This window comes from Ictidomys tridecemlineatus, chromosome 2 (genome assembly GCF_052094955.1).
Source record: "Ictidomys tridecemlineatus isolate mIctTri1 chromosome 2, mIctTri1.hap1, whole genome shotgun sequence".
Taxonomy (NCBI): domain Eukaryota; kingdom Metazoa; phylum Chordata; class Mammalia; order Rodentia; family Sciuridae; genus Ictidomys; species Ictidomys tridecemlineatus.
The window spans coordinates 228,709,668-228,731,669 of NC_135478.1; the positions used below are offsets into that span (position 1 = coordinate 228,709,668).

The 22,002-nt window shown below is 58.0% G+C and overlaps 1 protein-coding gene across 6 annotated transcripts in view; it reads left to right on the forward strand.

The window, feature by feature from the left end:
* Dpp6 (dipeptidyl peptidase like 6) overlaps positions 1-22,002 on the forward strand; it is an 860,191-nt gene that overhangs the window by 730,664 nt on the left and 107,525 nt on the right. For all 6 annotated transcript variants that reach the window (XM_078040897.1, XM_078040899.1, XM_078040896.1 and 3 more), the window contains exons 9-10: positions 5,361-5,515; positions 6,956-7,053. In XM_078040897.1, the coding sequence (XP_077897023.1) occupies positions 5,361-5,515; positions 6,956-7,053 (253 nt within the window). The remainder of the gene's footprint in view (positions 1-5,360; positions 5,516-6,955; positions 7,054-22,002) is intronic.

Genomic DNA, 22,002 nt, shown 5'->3' on the forward strand with positions numbered 1-22,002 from the left:
AGAACCCTAGAGGACATGCTGCAGGTCTGATTCCCAAGCCACCCAAGCCACGTCCCCAAGCCACCGCATCGCTTTCTCTCCCTGTCTGGGTGGCCTCAAGCCGCCCTGATTCTCTTTGCTGCGTTCAGGGCCAGACAGAGCACCCCATGCATCCAGCCGCCAAGGAGACTCCAGGGAGGCCACAGCACTGGCCTGACTCACGACCCTGCAGTGCTGTCCCCTCCCTTCCCCAAGCCCTCCCTGGTCTGCACGTGCGGCCTCGGCTCTCACAGAGCGCGTGTCCCTCTCACAGCGCCTTAGAACATGGACGGGAGAAGCTCGTCTTTCCTGGGCTCAGCCCTTTGCAGAGCCGACCTGTCGGAAGCTCTGTCTTCCATGTGAGAACGTTAACATCCAGCTCTGTCTTCCATGTGAGAGGGTTAACATCCAGCTCTGTCTTCCATGTGAGAAGGTTAACATCCAGCTCCGGCTCCAGGTGGTTGCCAGAAGCTCCTGCTGGTAAGAAGGACTGGAGAACTTTTACCATCCCATGACCTCTGAGATCCTTGCCAGAGTGTCACCGTCACCGGAATGACAAGGTCCCATCCCCAAGTCTTCACTCCAGTCAGCAGCAAGGGGGAAAAGAGGCTGTGGTGGCCAACCCTGTCCCCTTAAAGGCAGGCCTAGGCCTGGTCACATGCCACTCCTGCCCTGCAGGGCCTGGGTAGTGCTGTGGGCACTGGAAGGCCACGTGCCCAGCAGGGACTCACTGGCTCTTGTTCTAAAAGAGGAAGGAGTGTGGATGTTGAGGCCAAAGACCAGACTCTGCTGTTGCACCTCCCAATAAGAGCTCTCTCTAATTTTATTTGACTTCCTTCTAACTCCTCTGTGTCCAGCCCCCGTGGTCCATAAGGTTTCTGTGCTGATCTCTGGCATATGGGGGTTGTGAGTGGCAGCTCATATTTCACTTTTTATAAACTTCTAAGCTTTGCCTCCACCAAAGGCACAGGGTCTAGTACCAGCTGAGTGCTCAGTATTTGTTCCCAAAGTCCATTTCCCTGAGCCTCCAATGCTGCCATTGTGAAGGGGACCTCACCCTGGCTGCAGATGCGGGCCTCCAGTCTCTACCTCCATCATCTCCTAGCAGTCTCCCCTGTGTGTCTCTCCTGTCACTTTTCTCCTTAAGGACATCAAGGACCCACACACTCCAGTGTGACCTGCCCATCCTGATTTATGCCACTATCGCATCTGCAAATACCCTAATTCCAAACAAGGTCACGTTCACAGGCACAAGGGCTTAGAACATCAATGTCTCTCTTGGACACACAACAAACCTCAGCGAGGGCCTGCCACTCACAGTCCCACCCTCAACAGACCTCCAGAGGCCCTGTCCTTTCTCTCTTTAGGAAGGCGCAGTCCCCCAAATAATCCAGAAGCACACCTCATGGATGCCCATGTGGCCCCATGCGTTCCGTCCCCGGGGGCAGCGTCTACTCCATGAGATAGCACGTGCCTCCAGTCGTGGGGGTTTGTTGGTGTGTTAGTAAGATCGTGCACATTTGGAGTGCCAGACGCGTGGTTTGAGATCCCCATGCACCACAGGATGGCTGCACCAAGCTCGTGAAAGAACACTTTGACCCTACCTGCCGCGGTTCTCAAGTGCACAGGGAGTAGGTAGTTAGCGGTTGCAGCACTGCGTGGGGTAGCCTTGCTTGTCCCTGCAGGCCCCACTCCGCCTCCAGCCCCTGGCGACGGCCATGCCCCCTTGGCTGCTGCGGCTTGCCCTTTCTCAGGCTGCACCTCCCCGGGAAGCCGAGCGGTGCTGGCTCTCTGTCTGCTCATCCACTGGCCTGAGGTCCCCGGCTCCATCCAGTTGCCACCAGGGCAGGGTTTCCTTGCCCTCAGGTGGGTTGTCCCTAACAGGCTGCACCCCAGCCCTGCCGAGCTTCCCACCCCAGCACGCACCGACTCTGCCCAACCCGCCAGCCCTGTGTCAACAGCACTGCCACCACATCCTGGGTGCTGCCCTGCACACCCCCAAAGACTGCCTGAGGAATGGGAAGGAGCCATACTGGTGGATACTGGTGGCCGTCTCTCAATCTGCACTGGCCAAATGACCTCCAGGGGTGAAGACTCCCCTGTATTGGACTGTTCTTGACCCCCTTGAGCCCAGGGGGTTTGTCCTCTGGTCTGGCCCGTAGCACGGTTTGGAGTGAATGAAAAGCACTTTAAATCATTGCTTTGATAGGGAGGGAAGGCAACAGCCCCTTCTGCTGTGAGCCAAGCCGCGTGGACACAGGGGCCTCTTCACGAGAGAAAGGTGGCCATGGACGAGCAAATGTCCCCAAGTGTGTCTTTCTTTTTGATACTTAAATCGTCCCCCAGCAGATCAGGGAAGGCGAGGGAAAGACACATCCTCTCCTTGGCCTGAGTTAATGGTACTTGCTCAGAAAGGCCAGCTATTGATTCTGTTCCCAGGCAAGTTTCAAGCAATTAATTTAGTTGATGAAATAGGGAATTTTCCCCTCTGTCTTCACATCTCTGTTCCTCAACTACATTATTTGGTGTGTGGCATTTAAGCAACTGCCTCATTAAGCTAGTGTTCCTGAGGAAAATGTTGCCGAATAGGGGCATTCATAATTAATGCTGTGAAGTCAGGATTTCATCTGCCCAGGCCTTCCCCCTAGTTTCTTACACTTAATTATCTCTGTAATGAGCGACCACCACACAGAAAATGAACACGCCAAGGAGTGATGTGGTAAAACACATATAGGGGAATACAGTTATAGGCTTTGGGGGCCACCTTTGGCGTCAGAACACCTTTCCATGTGCCACTGTGGCATTGTGGCTGGATTAAAGGAACAGGCACTGGTCCCCGGGTGGGCAGCAGACGTGTGTCGTTCCCCAGGGAGGTGGGCTCAAGGTCTGCCCCACGCCTACCTTGTGTAATCTGCACCCAGATGCTCTGAACAGTGAATTGAGCTCAGAGGAAATACCCTGCGTGTGTCGGTGGAATTGACAGAAATCATTCTGCACCCAGCTCAGGCCTCCACCCCTCTTCTCGGCCTCCTGGGTCCATGGGTGGCCCTCCCTGTCTATTGCTGGTCAGGCTCGAGCAGCTGAACCTCCCTCTGGTCCAAGGGCAGGTCCAGACACCAGGTGTTCACAAAGGTGGTGGAGAGGAGGCGGGGCCTCCCTTGCCTGGCCCCCTGTGAGCGGGCATGTTGGATGGCACAAGAGTGGCCTAGTCATGCCCAGGGCTGACGATGGTCACCGCTAGTCCTGGAGGCTGCTCGGGTTCAAGGAGAAGGAATGGACGGGCAGCGTCCTGGGGTGCCTGGCCATCAGGGCTGTGTCTGCCCGGCCTTTCCTCCTTCATGGAGCCTGGGTTGCTGCCAGCCCTGCTTCTCTGCTCAGCCTTCCCTGAGCTGGATTTGCTCCACCGCTGACCACAGAAAGATGGGCTCCCTTCCGCCCTGTCCCTCCGACTCTGCTCAGTCACCGTGATTGCTGGTCACCCCTTCCTCCTGCCTGCAGGGCAGGAGTGACTGAGCAGAATCACCACAGATTGCATTCAAAGGTGCCGATTTTTCCAGCAGACCAGGTGCTGGAGTCTGTCACTCTCGGTGCCAGGTGACTCCGCACACAGTCACTTCTGACCCTCTCCTCCAGCTGCCAAAGGCTCTGGCATATCCTGTAGGAGGCCTGAGACTCCTGCAGACCTGAGACTCAGCCACCCTGCTCCACAGGCAGTGGCAACACTTCTGAGGAGCTGGGAAGATGCCCAAGGTCACAGCATTGCAGGTGGAAGGGACCTTAGGGCTGCTGTACAGCCCCTAGTGTCACAGATGGGGCCTCGTGACACTAGCACAGGACTCAGGGCCCTGTGTCCACTCTCCCTTAGCTCTGTGCTGCAGCCTGGGGCACCCCTGGTGGCAGTTGGGGGCAGCGTCCTCTCCACAGGCTCCGTGCACCCTGAGGCTCTGCTGTCGGGGGCTGGGGTTGTCCCATGCCCACGTCACATTCTGCAGGGAGTCTCCCTGGGCTGCCTGCAGGAGGGTGCTCTAGAAGACAGGGAGGAGCTGTCTGAAAGGAGAAGAGCACATAATGAAGCTCATAATTCCTCCACCCGAAGGTGCCCGGGACATGGGGGGGGCACAAACCCCCCACCTCGCAGCCTCCGGGCTCCGACACCCGGCAGTGAGACCCACTGTGTGCCTGATGGGGGTGGGCGACTGGGAGGGCCTGCATCCTCCTGGAGCGTCTTCACCCCCATCTGCTCTCAGTCCCCCAGACCCCGAGGCTGGCGCCAGCTCCCAGTCTCCCTGCTGTGTCCCCCCAACAACCATGTCCTCCCGTGGTGGCCACCCCAGCTTCCCTCCAGCCTGTCCCCACTGAGGACATGCACACGATCTTTCTCATGCATCCTCGGGTCCTTGATGCCTCCCAGTCCTGCAGGGCCCAGCAGGCTCGTGATGCACCCTCCCAGTGCAGCCAGACTCCTGTGTGCTATGACGTGGACATCATTCCAGAAGAAAACCCAGAAAGGGCTGGCTCACATGACAAGGTTCCCTTTCTCACAGAGAGCCTCCTGACCTGTGAGCGGTCAGCACCGTGAGGGCCGCTCTGACTCCAGGCATTCTGACTTGGAGCGTTGGAGGTGTCTGCCCTTCTGTGCTGCAGCCTGGGGCTGCAGTAGAATTTTCCTTCTGGATTGGATTTCAGACACTAGGAGACCCGTCTGTAGGCGACACTGATTAGCCACGTCCCTGTGGGATGGGGCTGAATGACAGGTGCTTCCCGCTGAGCCTCGAGTCACCTTCCCACCTGAGTCCTTTCTAAGAGGCCCCTTTGGCATTCTTCAGCCAAACAGTGAAGCCACGCCCTCTGTTAAGGTGAGGCACACCTGGCCTTTAACACATTCTGTCTCCTCCGGGCTGAGTCTTAGGGGGCTGTGTGTCTGTGCGCATTCCCAGGAGGACCGTCCTTCCTCACTGGTTCTGTCCAGATGTGCCACACCAGTGTGAGCTGACTTCCTCTAGTTCTGTTATTAAAATAACCATCTCCAACATAGAATAGTAGTTCCACTCAAAGGCACTCATTAGCAGAGAAAGGGTTTAGAAAAGTGTAACAATTATAATAATGGGAATATGAAATTGAAGAAGATAATTAAAATATAATGATGACCAGCTTTCTCTAAAAAGCATTCCTTAGGCTCATAGTTCTCAAATGCAGACACTTCCTGGGCCCCCATGGAACGCCGGCGTGGGGACACTGCAGGGTCCCTGCACAGATGTGCAGCCTGCGGGTCCAGCCACCCGAATGACCCTGGCTCCGCCCCCTGGCTGCCTGCTCATCGTGCTCTCCTTTGTTTCCCTCAGAGGAGATTCTGAAGACCCACATCGCGCACTGGTGGTCTCCCGATGGCACGAGGCTGGCCTATGCCACCATCAACGACTCCCGTGTCCCCCTCATGGAGCTGCCCACCTACACGGGCTCCGCCTACCCCACCGTGAAGCCCTACCACTATCCCAAGGTGAGCCGAGCGCCAGGAGCCGGGCCCTGAATGGTTCATGAGCCCCGGGCGCCCAGGAGCGAGGCGGTGGGTAATCAGGCCTGTTGGTGAGCAGTGCCGTAGACACAGGCAAGATCAGTCACTTCTCATTACGTTGCATTAAGTTCCCATCTTTGTTGCGTGGAATTCGTTGGCAGGTTTACTTTACTTCAAATAATTGAGTGGCTGTTCATCATTTGCCTGAGCTTCCCTGGAACCACAATAAATACATTGCCCTCACCATGACACTGGGTGACAAAAATCGTGGTGCCACACTTCCTCTTCACGAGCCTTCGAGGACATGACTTCTGAGAAGTCCGAACAACTTCTGGCTGTCCCTGGGAGGGGCTGGCCAGTGTACCTTGTGCTTGGTCACTGCTGTGGTCTGGAAGTTTCTATCCCCCAACGCACATAGTGAGATCCTTGCCCCAGGGTGAAGACATTCGGAGGTAGACCTCCTGGGTGAGGTCACCTCCAGGTGACCACCTAGGAGGTGACCAGGCCATGAGGAGCCCTCATAACTGGGATTAGTGCCTCATAAAGGAGGCTCTGGAGAGGTGACCAGGAGAGGACCCAGTGACAAGGCCCATCTGTGTGGACGGGGCCCTCACAGACCCCGAGTGCCAGCACCTTGATCCTGCGCCTGCAGCCTCCAGAACTGAGGGAGACACATTGCGGTGTTTAAGGGCTCCCAGTTTGGGGTGCTTTGTTACAGCAGCCTGAGTGGATGAGGACCGTCAATTTCTGACCCAAAGAGCAGCAGAACACCCAGGGTTCTCTGCAGGCACGGGCATCCAGACTCACTTCATTACGACACAGCCTTAACCCGCAAGGGAGGGCCTGGTCTAAAATGTCAGCCCACTCACCTGGGGGAGGCTGAGGCCAGCAGTGGGATGCGGCTCCTGTCCACTGGCTCCAGCCGCCACTGGCCACTGAAGGGAGCCCCTCCCTGCCGGGCCTCACTGCAGCCTCTGAGAGCCAGCAGTGCCTGCCCCTCCCCCAGAACTCCCTGCACCTAGCAGCCTGTGGCTCGCTGCCCAGGATCGATGCCGTGGGTGGACGTTCTCCACCGCTCGCTCTCCCCGTGGCTGGGCTGCGTGCACCTTGCCCATCTCGTCTTCCCCTTCCCGTGACGGTGTGCCGAGGCCAGCGGGACTCGCTTGACCTCAGCAGAATGAGCCTGTTGGACGGAATGGGAAGGGGCAGGTGCTCTGGGAAGGGAAAGAATTGTCCTGGTTTTCTCCTTGCTCACTTTAAAGTTCCACCCGTGGCTGGCCTGTCCTCCACGTGGTGAAGGCCACGCCTAGTGCTGCGTTCCGCCCTCCTGCGGCCCCACATGTGCCTCTTCTGGGAAGGGTCTGCAAGGCTGGGCGCTCTGCAGCATGAGGTCACTCACTCCCGTCTCCGCCCTTGGCTCCACAGGCCGGCAGCGAGAACCCCAGCATTTCCCTGCACGTCATCGGCTTGAACGGACCCACCCACGACCTGGAGATGATGCCCCCTGACGATCCACGGATGAGGTCTGTGTTCTTCCCCCTCGTGGGTTGGAGGAGGATTGAGATGAAAGTCACTGTGTGGTCTCCCGGGGACCAGACTTGTGCATGTTCTAAAGTGTTCCTACTGCTTTATGATCGGGTTCCTGAGGGGAGAAAATAGTGAACCCCAGTCAGCAGGTGCTGCAGCTCAGCCGACATCAGGAGCGCTGACCCCCGGGAGGCTGGGCTTTTCCCAGAGGGCCATGTCTCGGGTGGGTGGCACTGATTGCACGTGGCACACGCTAGATGGCATTCCCTGGTGCAACCTCCCCAGAAAGTCCCATGAGGCAGAATGTTTTCAAGTGGTCCCCGCGTCTGGAGCAGCCCCAGAGGGCGTCTGTAACTGACCAGCTCCCCCTGGGGCTGGTGATTCCCGCCTTTCTCAGGCCAGATCTCCCACTGGGGACAACCCCAGAGCACGTCAGCCATGTCACTGACGTGTTCTTATCAGTATCTGGTTTGGTAGGTTTTTTGTTAAGTCAAAACAACTGAGTAGGATCTGCCAAAGTGGAGCCTCCTCAGTATCAGTTCAGCTTTGCCCCCAAATTCAAGCAGCCGGGGGCTGATTACACCACCAGTGTCCAGTTACGTCCCAGGTGGACCTTCCTCTGTTGAGACTATGGGTGGAGACTCCAGCAGGGGGCAGCGCGGGGTGCTGGGGGTCCGCGCGTCCACAGGTCCCCACGGCACTGCAGAGGGGCCTGCTTATGCCCCAACTCATTCATTCATGGCTCCGCAAACATCCAGCGCCAACTCTGTGTCCCTCCAGCCTGGCTCTTCGTCATTATCAGAACCTTCTGGCAACTTCTAAAACAAGAGGCCGGGCCCTCTACTCTGGCTCCCGACAGGTCTAGCTCAGTGGTGGACGCCCAGCACCCTCTGAATGGCCCTCACCGCTGTCCTCACCCAACCAAGAACCCGCACAGAGCCGGAGCTCCCCGCTCTTCGCCCTTAATGGGGCCTGAAGCCGCGGTCCTCGGGAGGGCAGAGCGGGCACCGGGCTGCTTCCATCAGGGCTGCTGCTGCCCTCTCCCTGCCCTGGATTGTTCCTCCCCCTCCCACAGGAGGACCAACGTCTCCCCAGGGAGGAGGTGGACCTGGCCCTTGGCAGCTGCTCCAGGGCCTGGCTCTGCCCATCTGTCTTTGGCAGGCTGCCCTCCGTGTGCGCTGCTCAGAGGAGTCGAATCAGCTTGGCTGATGATGTTTTTCTGGGATAAAACAAAGTTCCGATTATGACTTTGGCTCCTCTCCTGAAGACCCACAGATCTCACTGTTCCCATCCCCGCCAGCCTCCCGGGGCCTGGTGCAGCCAACTCTCTGAATTAATAGGGAAAGTCACCTGGAAAATCTCAGCCATCTGTTGGAGTTAATTGAAAGTCTCATTGAGTCAATTTGGTGGTGCTGTTTCCGCAGGCATGATTAGCTTCAAGGACAATGAGAAATCAGCCCCAGTCAGAGCTCGAAGTTTGGGTGCTGGCTGTTGGACTTTGGGCTCAGCTAAACGAGATGACGTGTTCCACAAGCATTAGGAATCTGTGATGAGCAGATGTCACTTCCCTTACTGCTTCTCTGTCTGTCGCACATCCTGAGACCTTAAAGGCGAGCAGGGGTAGGTCAGAAAGCAGAGACCAGAGGCAAGCAGACAGCTGGTGTTTGCCATCAGGAAACTGAGCACCAGAGTTCAGAGCCATGAAATTGCAGCTGGCAGGGGAAAGGGGTGAGACTTGAAGGACCGTCACTAGTAAGTAAAGGATCGCAGGTGTGAGAAGAGCCAGGATGCAGGGCATGTCTCAAGAGGAGGCCACCCCCTAGAGATGACAGTGTCACCGTTAAGCCAGATGTCCCAGCCTCAGCACTGCTGCGTTTGGGCCCTGAGGAGTCCTTGCTGGGGGCCTGCCCTATGCACTGTAGCCTCTCCACTCGTCACTAGAGCTTCCAGGCGATGACCCTGGCTTAGGGGGATGTTCTCCAGCCGACCACAGGGTTCAAGTTGTAGTTCTGTGACTCGGGCAAGTTGCCCAGGCCTGGGGATAGCTCAGTGGCAGAACCCTTGCCTCCCACTAGCCCACGCAAGGCCCTGGATTTATCCTCAGCCTCACTAAAAAGCAAAACAGAAAAGCGTTTCCTGTCATCGTGGTTGTGGGGACTACAGACATGGCACAGAGCACAGGGCAGGCTCGAGGGCTCATCCAGGCTCCTGGGCAGGTGTCTGGGAAGGGAAAGAATTGTCCTGGTCTTCTCCTTTCTCTCTTTAAAGTTCTACACTGTGTTCTTGAGAGGCGACAGCTGTGGCCCTCACGGCTCCACCTGACCTGTCTGGGAACGTCAGCCACGCGGAGCTAACCGGCTGTCCCAAGTGTCCTCTGGGCATGGTTGAAGGATGGTTATGTTTAGTGATTCTCGGGCACAGTGAAGGGACACAAGTCACAGCTTTACTTGTAATGGACAAGGGAACCAGCAAGGAGCTAGAACCAGCCCCAAGGGCATTTGAAGAGCTCGGGTACAGGGGTTAACAGGGAAGCACAAGGCTGGGTGACTGGGCCACCTCGGGGGACAGCATCCCCAGGTGCACCCTACCCCCACAGAGCTGAAAGTCGCCTATCCGTCCGCCAGCCCAGCGTGCTCTGCAGGCACACCCATGGCCCTGTGCCCCTTCACAAGGTCCAGAACGTCTTCTGACAATTTCTAAACAGCAGCTCAACCTGATCAAGTCAAAGCAGAGCCGCTGTCCCCCGCACCCACGCAGCCGTCCAGGGCAGCTCCACCTCCAGACCTGTCCCTTCCAGCTGCCCACCGTCCTTGGCAGGGGCCCCCTCCTGCAGGTGCCTCCCCTCTGGCCCACAGGTCCCCCACCTGGCCTCCGATCCGTCCCAGCCAACCCCAGGGAGGAGCAGAGTGACCCTGTAAACTGCACCAGGTCACAATGAGCAGATGTGGCCCCCTCTTCTCTCAGGTGACAACCAAACCTCTGCCACGGCCTAGAAGCCTCAGTCATGGGACCCTCCCATCCCGCGACTCCCGGCCCTGCTCACCAGGTCTCTGTGCAGGCCCACTCTACCTGCCCAGCTCCTCCCCTGAGGCTCAGGCCAGCCCCCCCGGTCCTCGTCAGGCCCACGGGCTCCTCGCAGACCCCGGCTTCACTTCAGCTCCCCGACCCCTCCTCTGCCCTCCTCTGCCCTCCTCTGCCCTCCTCTGCCCTCCTCTGCCCTCCTCTGCCCTCCTCTGCCCTCCTCTGCCCTCCTCTGCCCTCCTCTGCCCTCCTCCATTTTCTTCATGGAACCTGCAGCAGACTTCCCCAGGTACCGTGGGCCTCGGTGTCCGCGGGGAGTGGTCCAGGGCCCACAGCTAAGACCCCCCAGGTATCTGGTCTCTCTCTCGGTGACATCGTGTCTGGTATGACCTGCGCACCTCCTCCCGGGTCCTTGCTGTGTCTCTGAACCACTCACGGTGCCTCACACCTCCTGAGTGCTCTGTAAACCACTGCCACCCCTCGGGGAGCGGGTAACCGGGAAGGGGACCTCAAGGAGGATCCAGGAGGGCGGGAGGCTGGTCCTGCAGGCTGGGCCTGGCCGTTGGAGGCAGGGACAGGGCTGTGCGGCCGTCTGCCCTTCCACACTCCAGCTGTCCCTGGGTGCCTGCTCGCACCTGGCTCCCTTGGACATTGCTCTGGAAGCCCTCTGCTGTCACGCACTGTGTCTCTGTGCCACACGCTGTATTAGGACTTGGGACAAAGATTTGGTGACCTCCCCACGGGGAGCCCATAGTGCAGAGAACTGCGACAGCTCTCAGCCACTGGCCATGAAGAATCATGGCAGGAGCCACCCGTGGGAGCAGACCACCCCCCACGGCGGGCCGTGGAAGTGCTGGGTGGCCCCACGGAGCACAGGGTCCAGGCACCGAGGAAGCCGGCCAGGGAAGTCTGTTTAAAGACAACAAAGCACAGCGGCCCCAGAGCCGCCGGGCACAGCATGGGCAGGCGACCGCCGCCCAGAAGGCCTGGTCGCCCTGGGAGGAGCCACCCGACCTGCCCAGGAAGCATAAGGCGTCTCTCCTGGGGGCAGAGAGGAGCAGAGTCAGGTCATCACGCTGGCCCCGACGGGCTTCTGCGGGCCCACACGGCAGCTGCGCTGACAAAACACATGGTCATTTTTGCTGGTTTCCTCGGGCTCTTCTGCAGCCGTGGAGCGGGGTAATTAAGATGTGGCAGATACTGGCAGTATGGTGCCCAAGACGAGTTGAACTGTGCTGCGGCAACAGGCGATGACAGGCACTGACCCAGAGAGCAGCTAGAGGTGTAGACCTCTGCTCCCACCCTGTCCCCTGCCCCAGCTTTGTAATGACCTTAAACATCATGGTGTGAATGTCCAGTGCTGAGCTTCTAATTATTCAGTGATGCTTGATTGCTGGCATTCTTAAGGCAGCTGCTGTTCCTGTGGTCTTCTCTGACCCTAGGCTCTTCCTCCACACGCAATGCCCATGACACAGCCCACACCGACTTAGATATAAAACAACCTTTTTTCTTTACAATTTATGTAAATCATGACATGTTGACTATTTTTTACTAAGAATTCGGGAAGATCACTGGAGCAATAGAAATGCCACAGGATTACAGAGTCCACATTCTTCAGGACGTGAGCCACCTCCACTAGCATCACCTCCACCATCACCACAACCCTCACCTCCACTTCCATTACCACTGTCTCTACCACCTCTATCACTTACACCATCAGCTCTACCAGTACCATGTCTACCACGACCACCCATCCCCACCATCACCATACCTTCACCATCATCACCGCCTCCACCATATCACTTCCACCATGTCACCTCCACCATTACCCCCCAACTCCACATCTCCACCACTATCTGCACCATCACCATCACCTCCTCCATCGCCACCACCTCCACCATCTCCACTATCATAATCACCACTACTTTATTCTGCTGATGCACTGAAGAGAAAATTCATAGAGTTGGTGCTGATCGTGGGATTCTGTGCTCTCATTATAAGATTTCCCAGCACTTTAGAGTATCTGGGAATCAATCTCAGATGTCTGGTGTATTAGTCAGCTTTTCTTCACTGTGACAAAATACCTGAGAAAAACGACTTAGAGGAGGGAAGTTTTATGGTGGCTCACCATTTCAGAGAAGGGCACAGCAGAGGAAAGCTGTTTGGCAGCTGGGCAGGGAGGGCTGGGCACATCCCCAAGGATCCACTCCCTTCAGTAAGGTCCTACCTCCTATAGTTTCTACCACCTCCCAATAACCCATCAATCATGAACCCATCGATGGATTAATCCACTGCTGAGGTCAGAGCTCTCATGATGAGCCACTTTCCCAGCCCTGGACATCGCTGCATGGGGACCAGCCCTCGACACTTGAGAGTGGAAGGAGATGCTTCATATCCACAGCATCTGCATAAGAGGGTTCTGGTGCAGAAATGGAGGCAGGTGACTGTCCTTGCCAGTGTGTGAAAGGGCAGCCGATCCATCGTTGTGAAGGGGCTGCAGGCCATCCACAGGCCTATGGATGGAGGAGACATCAGAAAATAGCACAGCGTTCTGCGGCCCCTCCCTCGTAGATGAGGCGCCTCTGGGAGCCTGCAAACTCTCAGCACAGGACAGCCTTGGCCTGTGGAGGTGTCAGTGACACACCAACCAGGTTTCCCAAGCCCCAGCCACAGGGCCACGAGTCGATGGCGGTGACGCGGAGGGTGAGGACAGCTCAGTTTCCTCTCACAGCCACAGCAGGAAGTTCAGTGCATGGATCTGGTGGCACCTGGGACCTGGCAAAATTCAGGAGGCGGGGGCGACGCGGCCACACCTCTGCCACCCACAGGTCGGTGAGGTGTCCTGCAACCCTCTCCCGATGGCTTCTCTTCCTGAGGCTCACGAGGGCCCATTCCTTCCACTTCCTCCACAATGAACTGAGGAGGAGAGGGAGGCCACGGAGGGCAGCCGACCGTGCAGGGTCGCCCTGAGGTCATCACGGGGCCAGGCCTGCAATCCAGGTTTCCAATCCCAGTGACCCGCGAGGTCGTTCACCTCTCCTCTGCCCACTCAAACTCCTGTGTGGCTCTCAGAAGCCTCTGGAAGCACTCTCCCAGCTCCCAGCTGCCCCTGGTATTCTCGTGGTGAGAGAGACTTTCCAAGAGCCTGCTCAGTGCTGCCAGTGAGGGTTTAGGACATGTCCCTGCCCCCCAGACAGTCTGGATGCCACATTTGGGCTGATGACCCCCATCCCTACTTCTGGCCATTGGAATGATCTCTTCCGTCTCCCCAGGACCTGATTCCCAAGTCAGAGAAGGGCTGCGGCACAGTGTCTTGAGCTGAGGACAGTCAATCCCCACTGACCCTCCCCTCCCCACGGCACCTCCTGCCAGAGAGCCACCAACACCCTCTTGCCCCTCACTGGACTCGCTGCCCGTGGGCCATGCTCACAGGGGTCCCTGAACCTGGAAGAAGCAGGGGCCGTCCCTGGTGTTGCTCAAGGGCAAGGGCCTCTCACGCTGCCTAACGTATCAGCTGCTCTCATGGCTCACGGACAGAGCCGGCCCCAGTCCAGCGCCCTGCTGGGTGGACACAGGAACTCAGCAAATCTGGATTCAGACAGGAGAGACTTTAATTGAAAAGAAAGACCCTTGCAAAAGGAGAGCGCTCCAACCCCAGAAACCTGCAACAGCTCAACATGGAACTTCTAGAGGAAACCCGGGGCAGGCCGAGGGCAGAAGAGCCCTCAAGGGGGGCTGGACAAGCAGGCGATGGCCAGGGGAGCAGCTTGCTGAGTTTGAAGCAGACCTGGCAGAGGGTAGCTGGCAGCACCCGGGAGCACGTGGCAACCACAGAATACAGTTCCACTTGAGATCCACCATCAAAGACGCGTTTCGAAGTAGGAACAAGGACTGTCCCAGTGGCCAGTAGACAGGTGGACAGGGCAGGATGGGGATGCTGGAAGATGAGGCAGAACTAGAACCAAAGCCCGAGGGAGGTGGCTGAGAAGGGAGGGAGGAAGAAGCCTCGGTCACCCTGGCCCTCAGCTGCAGAGACCCCCGAGTGGTCTTGACGCTGAGCCAGAGGCTGCAGGCCTGTCGGAGCCCAGAGTGGCCAAAGCCATCAGGACATCTCCTTGTCAGTGTGCGGCCTGGCCCTGGGTGGCCAGGGACAGAGAGCGGCTTCCTGGAGGTGGCACCAGGCACATCCACGGGTGCTCGCTGCCTTTGATCCGCCCGAGCCCAGGAGTCACTCTTCAGCCCCCCACCCCACCCCGTCAAAGGAGGCCCCAGGCCCTTGGCTGCCTCCTGCCTTTCTGGTCGAGTCCCTCAGGGCTCAGCACTTTCCTCCGGTGTTTTAAGGGCCCAATCCCCCTCCTTCACGGGCCGCCATCTCCATGACAGAGGCACTCTGAGAGGGACAGCTGTGCCCAGGAGCTCGGGCCTTCTCTGTGTCCGCTGATGCCCAGCAGGACAGAGGGCACACTCCATTCCTTCCCCACAGCATTAACAAAGGCACCCTCACCAATAAGTGGGTGTGGGAGGGCCGTGGCAGGGCCTGCGGCAGCGGGTCTGACCCCACCTCGGCTCTGGGGGGCAGGGGCAGATGGCCTGGGGCTGGTCGGTGGAAGGACTGTGCGGAGGACGTGAGTGCCCACCATCGTCGCCCCTGGCTTCACTCTCCTGCCAGTGCTCCCGGGGCCAGAGCCTCCTGATGGCATTGGCACAGGCCAGCCTGGCCCCTGTCACACAGCAGGATGGGGACCTGCAGGGACACGTGGAAAATGCCCGATGTATCCTCACATGGCGCCAGGTTTAACCAGGAAATGCCTCCTCCATATTGCAGGACAGTGAGCAGGTCACGTGTGTGGGTGCCCGGAGGGAGGTGAGGGTGGGTGGTGGCTGGATGGAGGGAGGGGTAGGGGTGGGGGTGGGCGGGCGGGTAGAAGATGGCTATGTGGGTGGATAATGGATGGACAGGTGATGGCTATGTGGGTGGATAATGGATGGACAGGTGATGGCTATGTGGGTGGATAATGGATGGACAGGTGATGGCTATGTGGGTGGATAATGGATGGACAGGTGATGGCTATGTGGGTGGATGATGGATGGACAGGTGATGGCTATGTGGGGGGATGATGGATGGACAGGTGATGGCTATGTGGGGGGATAACGGATGGACAGGTGAGTGGAGGGTGGTGGATGAGGATGCCTGTGAGTGGTTATAGGTGACAGGTGATGGGTGGATGGATGGCAGACTGATGGGCATGAAAACGGAGACCTGGAGAAGGGACATGAGGAGACCCGCTCCCACCAACGGATCCTTTCTTGTAAGGCCCTAGAGCTGCTGAATGAGGACCCAGGGTCCCTAAGATGTGTTCTCGCGACACTCCTCCCCTCCCTCCCCGGGCAGCCTACCCTGCGTTCTGGCCAGCCCCCAAGGCGGAAGGAAAGAAGCCTGGTGTGTTCCTGGCCTGTTCCTGGGTTGAAAGTGAGGTCACAGCATGTGCAGCAGCCGAACTCCGTCCTGAAGCCCTGCTTCCTGGGCTTGGTGGGGTGCGCTCCGCCTGCAGACGTTATGCACCCATGCTCCTCGGCTGGAGGGCAGGCCCGGGCGGGGGCTGTGGGCTTTGGCATCCAGGGCGCTGTGCTCCGTGTCTTTGCGGTGGCCTCTGGCCACCCTCTATTCAAGCTCATCCTTTTTAAAAAACTTTCTGTGGCGATGTTTCCCATCCCAGCTTGATCCAAGGGACAGACCTGCTTAAGGAAATGCCAAGTTAGCTGCAGGCTCTTGGTGCCCCTCGGTAGTGGGGTGCTTCCTCCCGCGCCCTCTCTGGCCACACCGCTGTCAGAACCTTCGCCAGTACTTGGAACGCCAAAAAGTGACATGGCACATGAGTCCCTGTGAGAGCAGCGCTCTGTTAATATTTTACAACAAACAAATGGGCCAATAAAAAATTCATGGCCTCTGTGCGCTCCGTGCGAAGGCGCCTGGCGGGGGCTCAAGGAGCTCTGCCCCCTTCGCAGCCAAGCGGTGCTCCTGCCAGCGCCCCTCCCACGTGCTCCGTGCCAGGGCGCACCCTTCCGTTAGAGCAGACCCCCTGCGCGGACACAGACGGCTCGCTCCCCTGTCTCCTTCCAAACCCGGAGTTCCCCTGCAGCCGCGTCTGCCCCTCTCGCAGGGCTGGGGCAGAGCCTGTGGACGGCGCACTAAGCCCAAACCAAATGCTCTCTGAAGGAGGCAGCGCCTTCAGGAGCAGATCCAGTGCTTTAGAATAAAAACCGCGTCGGCAGCCCTGCTCCCAGGCACGTGGCCTTCTGTTAACATCTCAGTACTTTGTTCTCTTTAAAATGCAATTTCAATGATCATCAAGACGCGATCACCCGATTTCTGTGATCCCCAAGTCCCTCGATGTCCATCTCCACGTTGATTGATCCTCACAATTCTTCCCGTAACCAGGCCCTTCTTTTCTTCTGCCTCATGTCCAGCTTTCTCCTGTCCTTTGTGGCCAAGTCCCCCTTTGTCCTAAAGCACTCCTGCCTGGTCACAGCGATTCATTCAGAGCAAGCGTAGGAAGGGCAGAGAGGGGAGTAGAGACCCGGGAGGTGCTTGGAGTTGTCCTCTGCCCCCTGCTCGCAGACTGCCCCTCATCTCAAACCACTGGTCCTCAAACGGAATCCGGAGGGAGCCCTGTTACACCGCCCCTGCTGACCCTGCCCAAGTTTCAAGTGGAGTGTGCGGAGAGACCAGACTTTGGTTTAATGCCCTCCTGGTGCTGCTGGTTGGCCTCAGCTTGAGAACTGCTGACTTGGATCAGTAAGACGGCGTGGGGACTGTCCCCGCTACCTCTTTCTCCTCTGGTGACGGACCTCAGCTGGTTCTGCCCCAGGCCTTTGGTCCCATTGCCGTCCTGCCCTCTCTGGGCAGGCCAGGCTCCCAGAGTGAGGCTCCCGACAGGGGTCACTGCCTCTGAGTGCTGCAACCTGGGCCAGGCGACACAGGACGGGGGGATGGCCTTCTTCCATCCATCTTCGCCTCCTTGCAGGACACACAGGGGAACAATCTGGGTCCCGTTGCTACAGGACCATGTGGCTTCTCCTTACGTGGACCTGAGCAGGGGTGGGGGTGGAGGATGGGGAGGTGGGTTCAGCACCTGCGGGTATGTGGCGCCCACTGCCACCGAGTGCCAGCCTCGCTCTTCCTCTGCCCAGTCCAGAGGCAGCCGGGGGCAGACACCACTGCCAGATGCCCGCAAGGCTGGCCGTCAGGGTCACTGCAGGATTTCCATGACCCCATGCATTTATTTTGTCATCGTTGATTTTTCTTTAGTTTTGATTTTATTTCTTAATTGTATCAAAGTGGCTCATATAATGCTTAAAGGTAAAATAATATGGAAACTAAGGCTCTTCCCCGAGCTTCTTCTCCCTCCACCCCCGGGAGGTGACTTTCACTCTCTGTGGCTTCTCAGGCTAGTTACCAGCCTGTCACCAGGTAATGTGCCCAGTTCACTGTTTCTATTAATGAATGTATTTTATTGTATTTCTCATATGATAAAAAATAATTCCACACATTTTCTTCTGTACCTACTCCACCTTCTCTGTGTATATGTGCATTTTTTCTCTATTGGCTACGTTTATAACCAAGATAACATCCTCACGAGTTTTTGCATATCACATCTTAACTCCCGAGTTCATAGAGTGAGCATATCAGCCCTGCCCTTCCCCCCCCTCAGGCCTCTCCTGTCCCTCCCACCCCCCTCCTGTGTCCTCCTTGTCCCCAGTCAGGCCGCATGGAGGCTGGCATCTTCACCCTCTGCCCTGGAGCCATAACCCAGCTTCCTTGCTTTCCTGCAGGTGGATTCTAGAAGACTAAAATCCGTGGGCAGCATTCCCATCATCGTAGCTAAGTAACTGCTTTTCGTGGTAGAGCGAGTAGTGCGCCGTGGTCGTATTCCTCTTGTTCTCTATTTTTCCTGGACCTTACGTTGTTCCTGGGGTTTCCTGAGCCTTTGATTTTATTACATCCTCTCTTCCCCAAGTTCTATCAGGCTCTCTTTCTCGCTCCTTTCCCCAACTCCAGGTCTCCGTGCGCCCAGCCTGCTGCAGGATGGCCTGGCCGCTCTCCACAGCTGTGCCCGAGGCCGTCCTGCCCCGCCCCCAGGCGGGCACCGTGGCCTGGGCCTCGTACCACCTCGTTGCCCATCTGCAGCACACCTCCAGGTGCCAGTCTGGGGAAGGGCCGCCGGAAGCAAACTCCCTGATTCTCAGATACAGAAGTGTCTCCTTTTTCTCACATTTGTTTACAACTTCAGCTGTACTAAAATGAGGGTTTCAAAGGGCCATCATCCCTCCAGGTCAGGGGTCGCACTCCGCGGGCCCAGTGTTCAGGGCTGCTGCTGCGCCTGGTGCTGGTCCCACACTGGTCCCTGGTCTCCTGCCAAGGGCTTCTGGATCATGGAACAAAGATCCAAGTGAGTTCTGCCTTCCTTCTCGCCTCTTGTGTCTCCTCTGCATCTCCTGCACACGGCGTTCTTCCTGTGCTGCAAGTCCCAGGCCACCTCCCGGCCTCCGCTCAGTGTGTCGACCCCTCCCCCAGCAGAGCACCCTGTGGCTCTGGTCCCTCTGTCTGGAGGAAGGACCTGGGATCTGCGGCCTCCTGCTGTCCTCTGTTCTTGTGGGTGTGTGTCACTCCTTCCCTGTCCCCACCCCTAAGTCTCTGGAGTGGGAAGAAATACGTGCGTGTGAGCTATCCACAGCCCTGTCAGAGTCCCCAGCCTGCTGGGCAGGACCTGCTTCTCACCTCAAGGTGACCGCGGTACAGAGTGGAATGCCCTCAGGTAACGGCTCTGGGCAGGCGGCGAGTTCTGCCTTGCGACTGTCTTCCTTGGGCCATCCTCTGCTTCTTCGTCTTCTTGTTTTTAATACTTAAGCCGTCTCTCGGGCCCTGTTGGCAGCCGAAATCTTCGTTTCTCCAGGACTTGGAATGACATGTTTTTAAAGTATTAAATTCATTCTCATGTAAGCCATTGTGTTATAAGGCTGCCCAGAACTTTGGAGGGACGGATGGGACCGTGGGGGACCGTGGTGCGCCTGAGTAGTGCACCTGGGGCCTGGCTTCTCTGTGCTGCCCTGAGAGAGCCCCAGCACTACAGTCAGCGGCACCGTGACTTCCCACGACATCTTCTCATCTTTGTGGCCATAATAACGCAGGTTGGTAGAGGCCGCCTTGGACTTGCTAGCCAGCCCCACCGCACGCTAGAACGCTGGCCGTGCCGTGTAAGCCAGCTCAGCCTTTTCTTCTGTCTGTGACTGTTTGTCCCGACAGCTGTGAAACGGAGCCCAGCACAGTGCGCAGTAGGACGGGGAGCCCCTCGCTGCCGGGGGCTTTTAGAGAGTGACTCAAAGGCTAGTGGTGTTCTCTGTCGGAGCGGTAATCCACTTGTTAATTGGACAGAGTTGGTTCTGAGACCCTCAGTGCCATCCAAGTTGAATCCCTTCCTCCTGTGGTGGGTGTGTGCTCAGGGACAGGTGACTCCCTGGGATGGGGGGGAAGGTGACCCTGTGTCCCCTGAGAGATTAGGGAGGAGCAGGGGGAGAGGAAGAGAAAAAAACATGTCCTTTTAAAACTAAGTCCCGGTGGCAGAGCAGCCAGGGCCACCTCAGAGCACCACGCGGGCCCTGTCCACAGCTGCAAACCTCACACAGCAGGAGCAGGCCCTCCGTGCGGGGTCACCCTGGGAAGGCACTGAGCCTGCCATCGCCCAGGTGCCCGGCCTCCTCTGAAGGCCTGGTGGTGAAGCTTCCTTGTGGCAACTGCACTTGGTTTTCTTTAAAAATAACCAGAATTCGCCTAGGGTTGAGGCTCAGTGGTAGAGCACTTGCCTAGCATGTGTGAGGCACGGGGTTCAATTCTCCGCACCACATATGAATAAATAAATAAAAACAAAGGTCCTCCACCACTAAAAAGAATTAAAAAAAAAATTTAAATGACCAGAGCTCACTTGGCACTGAGTCTGATGGCAGAGTGCGGTTCTTAGGGTCAGGAAAGGATGGGACATCAGTGCACACTGATGAGATCAATGTAAAACCCCAGGGCGAGGCAGGGTCCTGGGCATGTGGACAGGGATGGGTGGGAGGAGGGGCACATGCCCACAGGACACCCCCCCGTGCTCACTGGGGGAGACAGAGGGCTGAAGAGCTTCCCTTTTAAAGAACTCTTACTACATCACCCTTACAGAGTCTGGGTGTATATCACTTCAGGGTTTTAAAATAGGTCTCATATTTCACCACCAAAAAACTCTCTAAAGTGCCACAGTTTACCTTTAACTTCACATGAATGAAGAAAGTGAGCAATGGAGTCCCCTGTGAAGTTAGCTGTAAAGCTTCCTCAGGCCTGGAGAGGAGCTACCCCACCCCAGACAGGAGGTCACCCCCCAGCCAGGAGGTCACCACACCAGAGAGGAGGACTCCACACCAACCAAGGTCACACCCCAACCAGGAGGTCAACACACCAGCCAAGGTCACAGCCCAGCCAGGAGGTCACCACACCAGCCAGGTCACACCCCAGCCAGGAGGTCACCACACCAGCCAAGGTCACAGCCCAGCCAGGAGGTCACCACACCAGCCAAGGTCACAGCCCAGCCAGGAGGTCACCACACCAGCCATCTCACACCCCAGCCAGGAGGTCACCACACCAGCCAAGGTCACAGCCCAGCCAGGAGGTCACCACACCATCCAAGGTCACCCCCCAGCCAGGAGGTCACCACACCAGCCATCTCACCCCCCAGCCAGGAGGTCAACACACCAGCCAAGGTCACAGCCCAGCCAGGAGGTCAACACACCAGCCAAGGTCACAGCCCAGCCAGGAGGTCACCACACCATCCAAGGTCACACCCCAGCCAGGAGGTCACCACACCAGAGAGGAGGACTCCACACCAACCAAGGTCACACCCCAGCCAGGAGGTCACCACACCAGCCAGGTCACACCCCAGCCAGGAGGTCACCACACCAGCCAGGTCACCCCCCAGCCAGGAGGTCACCACACCAGCCAAGGTCACACCCCAGCCATGAGGACTTCACACCAGCCAGGAGGTCACCACACCAGCCAAGGTCACACCCCAGCCATGAGGACTTCACACCAGCCAGGAGGTCACCACACCAGCCAAGGTCACCCCCCAGCCAGGAGGTCACCACACCAGCCATCTCACACCCCAGCCAGGAGGTCACCACATCAGCCATCTCACACCCCAGCCAGGAGGTCACCACACCAGCCAAGGTCACCCCCCAGCCAGGAGGTCACCACACCAGCCAGGTCACACCCCAGCCAGGAGGTCACCACACCAGCCAGGTCACACCCCAGACAGGAGGTCACCACACCAGCCAGGTCACACCCCAGCCAGGAGGTCACCACACCAGCCAAGGTCACACCCCAGCCAGGAGGTCACCACACCAGCCAAGGTCACCCCCCCAGACAGGAGGTCACCACACCAGCCAGGTCACCCCCCAGCCAGGAGGTCACCACACCAGCCAGGTCACACCCCAGCCAGGAGGTCACCACACCAGCCAGGAGGTCACCACACCAGCCAAGGTCACCCCCCAGCCAGGAGGTCACCACACCAGCCAGGTCACCCCCCAGCCAGGAGGTCACCACACCAGCCAAGGTCACCACACCAGCCAGGTCACACCGCAGCCAGGAGGTCACCACACCAGCCATCTCACACCCCAGCCAGGAGGACTTCACACCAGCCAGGTCACCCCCCAGCCAGGAGGTCACCACACCAGCCAAGGTCACCCCCCAGCCAGGAGGTCACCACACCAGCCAGGTAACCCCCCAGCCAGGAGGTCACCACACCAGCCAGGTCACACCCCAGCCAGGAGGTCACCACACCAGCCCAGGTCACACCCCAGCCAGGAGGTCACCACACCAGCCAAGGTCACACCCCAGC